We start from the raw sequence: 6,104 nt of genomic DNA, 5'->3' as shown, positions 1-6,104 counted from the left end.
TCCGCGGTTTCTATTCAAAATTTTTTAATTATTCTTATTCTAAATGTTTAAATTTTATATTTTAGATATAGTTTATGACATATCAATATAGATAATTACGTACTGTAATATATAATCTATATATTGAATAAATAGATTAAGAAATTAAGTAAATAGGCCTACATTTTTTTTTCTCTCGTTTGAAGACATCTTATCAAAATTTTAAAATAAAAATATTAATATAAAATACAATTGATTTTAAAAATAATATATATAGGTGTAAAATGTCTAATCGGAGTGCAGAAATTGTGACTACACCTTTCTCTTTGTGGGTGAGATACCTCATTTCAGCAACTGTTTTATCATTTCCAATTTTTGGAACAGTTTTTACTTTTACGAATTTTCTCTTTTACAAATAAATTAAGAATTAATTAATTATCTTATCGGCAGTAAAGATATCAATCTAGAGATATGAGGAATCCGGGTTCGAATCGTCTTAATTAATTGAATAAGGATTACAATCCTGACCCGTATTAATTGTTATAGATCTGACCATCGAATGTAGAGCACAAATAATGAGCTTAGAGGCTCACGAACCCAATTCGTGTTGACATTTTTTAGAAATTATAACTTATAATTATAAAACGAGACTAAAATTAATCCGACAATTGCATTTAAATTTGATTTTTAAAATTTACTTAAAAAATACAGATCTTATAGACTACTGTATAGGCTATATATAGGGCCTATATATATAGGCCTATATAGGCTTATATATTTTCCATTATATATTAAAATTATATAAACTATTAATAAAATTATTTACAAAAATGGCATTAAAATTATGTCTTTTTTGAAATAATTTTAAAGATATTTCAAAGCATTTTAGTTATTATTTATACAGTCACGCAATCACACTACCATTTACTTCTCACGCAAATTTACGATTTGTTCAGGCTATGATACAGTCTAAAAAATCAAGTACTTTCACTTTAACCTCTGAACTTCATAAATATAGATCAATGCCCATTAAGAAATATATTTTTAAAAAAAAAAAAAAAAGTTTAAAATGTCATCTAACGACAAGTGATTTTATAATTTCTAATCTAGTTGTTTGGCGAATTGTAGTAGCCATGTGTAGCATCCACTTTCTGTACGTACAAATAAGTTTTGGCTGCTAATCGAAAGACAACACAGGGTCAATGTCATTGCTCGGTTCCCTAGCAAATCACTACTTCGGTGGCGACATCGTGCCGCCTGGAACAGTGGCGCCACCGGTCTGCGAGTGACAAATCTTGATAGCAGAAACCATCCTGGTAACTAGCTTGTAAGAATCACTAATTGATTGCCTGTCACGGGGGAACGTGAGGTACAAAAACATACAAAAACAGGTACCACGCTCGAACAAAAAAAAAAGTTTTATTTAACTGTCTTTCTCATTTATTTAATTCCCCGTTTTAAAATTCGAAAATTCTCAAAACGAATTTATTAAAGATCGCTTGTCTTTAGAAGAAAGTTTTATCAGTAAAAACTAGGGAACGATCTACGTAAAAATAAAAATTGGTTGTAACTTGCCTGACGTCATAATTTAACTAACCAATAGCGGATTGTCACTCCCCTTAACGGCGATTCGTTGTCGCTAAAGCAATTCAGTTTGTGGCAGGCTATCAAACAGGTCTAGCGATGTTTTAATTATTCGACGTTCATCTAACTCCCGTAAAGTAAAAGTTCGACGGACTTAAATTTTGATTTTGTAGGATGATTGCAGATTTCTAAAAATGGAACCTGACGGTACAACAAATGATGCTGTTTGTGCTTCTCCCGAAGATCCTCTTAGATCATCAGCCAAATTTTATATGGATTCGTTATTATCGAACACGTGGAAGAATAAAAATCCCGATTATAAGGGAAAAGCATTTATGATGGACAGTATATTAGAGAAAAGTGACTGTGTACCCAGAAGTTCGGGTGGAGCGAGTGAACTGTCGACCTCTAATGGGTACTTTGGTGGTGCAGTAGGCGAAACATCTAGCAATCTTTCTCAAACGAGACTTCAGTCACCAAACGGTAAGATTTTAATATTTTTATTATTTAATTAGAATATTTATAAAAATATAAGCTTAATAAATTAATTATTTAAGATATAATCTAAGTAAATTTTAATTTTTCTTTGCCCTTTTGGTTTAATTAATAGAAGAAACGTGATCACTTTCTTCTAGATTTTGTTTATTTCGACGAAAAACGAGAGATTTTTTAGAACTATTTTATTCTTCTTTAATGGAAAAATGTAAAAAAAAAAAATTAATTTAATTTAATTCTCTTAAAACTAATGAAAATTAAGTGTACAAATCATCCTGAAATTTTATTACAAATAATTAAATAAACTCTTTCAAAAATTCCCTAATTTCTTTCGTGCTCCATTAAATATATAATTTTGAATATAAATTTATTTATATAATAAATTTATTGATTTTATTTAATTATAAATATTGTAAATAAATAGGCCTATATACTGCTAAGTTGTTATCGTTATGAGTTTCTATATATCTTTACTGTATAGTTTGCGTGGGTAAACTATATGAAAAGGGTAATGTCAGCTGTTCAAACATAAAATTACAAACAAAAAGAAAAATAGTAAAGTTGGCAGCTGCTATCGGTTATATTTTGTTTTAAATTTTAACTTCATTTTAATATATATTTTTTTTAAAAAAATATTATATTGAAAAACATGTTTAAGTAACGTTATCATCTTACGCTCAAATGAATCTCAATATTGATAATTTATCCTTGATAAATAAAGATAAATTTCTAGTTATTTGAATTAAAAACTGTTAAAACTTATTATTATTATTATTTAAATTTATATTAAACTTAACCAGAAGCAATTATTTCTTTTCTAAAATCAATTAATAATTACACTTTTTTCTAAGATAATTTATCTTTTTCTATATTTCTTATATTAAATTTTAGCATGTGTATATGATTAAAACATAAATACAAAGTAAATATTTTAAATTTTTCAATAATTTCAAGCAAAACTAGAACTAAACATAAGTTAAATTGTATTGAAAAACAGTAGGCTACTTGGAGTAGTGCTTTACAGATGATAATATAAACAGAGAATTTAATTTAAATAGAATTAAATATTAAAAAGTCTAGAATATAAGTAAAAATGCAATTAAATGTATAATAATTTGTGAAACAGGATATATAAATTATTTAGGCATTTACACACGAAGTAGTTCTTTTGTTTTTTTCTCATAATCTAATGAATTTACATATAAATTTGCGTTAGATATGTAAACATAAACTTAATTACAGAATTTTGAATATATTATAAATGTTTTTATGATTTTAATTAAACATTTCGAATTTATATATCAATTTATTGAAGAGATAGCAGATAACAATGAATTGATCTAATCTTAATCTGATCTTATCTTTTCTTTATTCACTTTCCTCTAATTACAACAATTTGTTTCAAGTTCTACATTTTATTGAATTATTTACACAATTCGACATATGTAAGAAGCATAATTTAGGGAATTAATCTTTTAAACATGTTTAAATTTTAATAAGGGATTATATTAACTTTTATTTGGGAATATACACTTTATTTGAATTATTTTAATAATTTGAGTATAAAAAATCCTGAGCTATGCTTAATTAAAGAATAATTTTTAATTCAAAGATATTTATAAAGCAGCATTTGTAATAAAATATTAATAATTTATTAAGATTAAATACTTTAAAATTATATCTTTTAATACACAAGTTAATGTTTGGTGTCCTAGAAAGAAAGGCCTCGTTAATTTAATAACTTATGTTTTCTTTTTTAAATATAACTATTAAATTAAATTGAATTTATCATTTTATTAAAATTTATTTATAATAAGTTAGCTTAAACACTAGTGTGATGTGAGCATTTCGTTATATAGGCCTATATATATATATAGTGAATGCGATTCGTGTTACTGAGATAAAGGACTTGTATCTTATAACAATAGCAAACTACAAAAGAATAAGAAAATTTCACGCTGATTATGAATTAAGAAGAAAATGCCCTTAAAGGTTATTTGCCTCGTTGACTCCATTCTTTCTTTATTTAAACACAATTACCGAAGTCATTAACAATCTACTGACTTTGCTTCGATATACTTAAGTCGTTTTTATTCGGAATATGTTAAATATTCTAATGTAAACTTAATTTTATTTAAAGATAATACTTCATTTCTATTTCTAGGCTTTTGTTTCTACATCTAACATCGATTGTTTAGTATTCGAAGCTATAAAACCTATACATTTACACAGTAATCTTCGATAAACTCGTATATTAATCTTAAGTTTAATAAGCCTAAGTACTTGTATTATGCACGATAAATGCTTTGAAAACTTATTATAGTTTTCATCTACAAGTTTTCATATTTAAATTAGTCTTTAAATATATTGCTTTTTGTTTAAATGTACCGTTTACAAGTTAATAACTTTTACTTATACATAACCACACAATTAGAGAGCTTTAATTTAATATTTCTTCTAAGCTTATTAATCTTTAACACTCAATAAATAAATTTAGTAAAGATTTTATCTTTTGATTTAAACTTAGAAATATAATTTACAATATATTTTTTCACATAATAAGCTAGAAGTAAACTAGCACATAACCTACGCAGAATAGGCCTAAGCAGCCTTTCTATCTACATTTTACATAAGCTTACAAGACCAGAATAAATTTATAATAAAATATATACTTAATAAATCTCAATTTTAATGATTTTAAGCTTGTACTTTCTTATCATATATTTTTAAACATATTTTTATGTATTAGAAGCTCGCATAAACGAAAACAGAAAACCTTCTAAGTCTATACACTCATATTAATTAATAAACTACATATTCTCAAATATAATAAAGAATATAAATAGGCCATTACTTATTTAGGCATATTAAAATGCTTGTATTGTACACATCAGTATAATAATCTATGAATTGCGATATCTTCGATCACTACCCTTTCGGGTTACCTATACAAGTCGACCCCCCTATAACACTGTTGATTTTTCCGTTTTATATGAATTCCATGTTGTACGAGTCACTTAGGTTTTACAGATACGTGTGCCGGGCTGTGAATGGCTCACGTATTTGTAAAATTCAAGTGACTCGTACAATACGGAATTCATATAAAACGGAAAAATCAACAGTGTTATAGGAGGGTCGACTGGTACTAAGCATAGAATTAAAGATTAATTATAAGAAAAAGAGCAAAAAAATAGAAACTAAAACTTACTGAAAGTATAGAATTATGGATTAATTATAAGGAAAGTTTAAAAAAAAGCTTAAACCGAGTATAAAATTAAAGCTTAACTATAAGGAAGAGCGCAAGAATTAGTAGCGAAAACATAACTTGAAAGCTGAAATATGTCTTAATATAGTTTAAATCTAAGCATCCTGTTGTATTATTATTGATATTTATTATTATTTTCCGTTATAAAAAATAGATAAAATGCATATTTTAGCAATTAATAATCGACACGTTCGATTTGTTTGATTTTACACCTGATTTAATCGAGGACACAATTTCTTGCGTATTTAACTTTATATTATTAATTATTTATTAATTTTGACAAATTGTTTCTTAAATAAACAAGAAAAAAATAACAATATCAAGTTATTATTATTGAATTTATTACATAAATAAGTCGAAGAAATTAATACAACTATTTTTTCTACCATTCTATTGATATTTTAGATTAATTTTAAATCTTTTTTTTTATTTTATTTATTAATTTATTTAATAGATAGGTAAATATTAACAAAAAACAATAAAAATTTTAATCTAAATAGAATTTCATTTCATTTCTTCTAAAGTAAATTAAAGTAAGGTGCCCATGTATACTCTCAAGTATTCTATGTGATCATTCTTTACGCTTCTAATTATTAATTATAATTAATAATTAGAAGCCTAAAGAATGGTCATAATTATTAATTATAATTAATAATTAGACGGTAACAAAATTATAACGATTAATTAATGTTTGCAAAAGTGTAAAAAAAAAAATAAATGGAGAAACGTGATAACGATAAAAACATGAACTAAAGCTTCTCAAGCAAAACTAGAACTAAAC

At 25.4% G+C, this 6,104-nt stretch overlaps 1 protein-coding gene across 1 annotated transcript in view; it reads left to right on the top strand.

Moving 5' to 3' along the window:
• Positions 1 to 1,583: 1,583 nt before the first annotated feature.
• LOC111620555 (homeobox protein MSX-3-like) overlaps positions 1,584 to 6,104 on the top strand; it is a 46,196-nt gene continuing 41,675 nt past the window's right edge. The window contains exon 1 of the mRNA XM_023362487.1: positions 1,584 to 2,046. Within this exon, the coding sequence (XP_023218255.1) occupies positions 1,758 to 2,046 (289 nt within the window). The 5' untranslated portion in view covers positions 1,584 to 1,757. The remainder of the gene's footprint in view (positions 2,047 to 6,104) is intronic.

The sequence above is a fragment of the Centruroides sculpturatus genome, unplaced genomic scaffold (genome assembly GCF_000671375.1).
Source record: "Centruroides sculpturatus isolate CEXI.00-Female unplaced genomic scaffold, Cexi_2.0 scaffold76, whole genome shotgun sequence".
Classification (NCBI taxonomy): Eukaryota; Metazoa; Arthropoda; class Arachnida; order Scorpiones; family Buthidae; genus Centruroides; species Centruroides sculpturatus.
The sequence above is the reverse complement of the archived record's forward strand: the minus strand, read 5'-3'. Positions and strand labels throughout refer to the sequence as shown.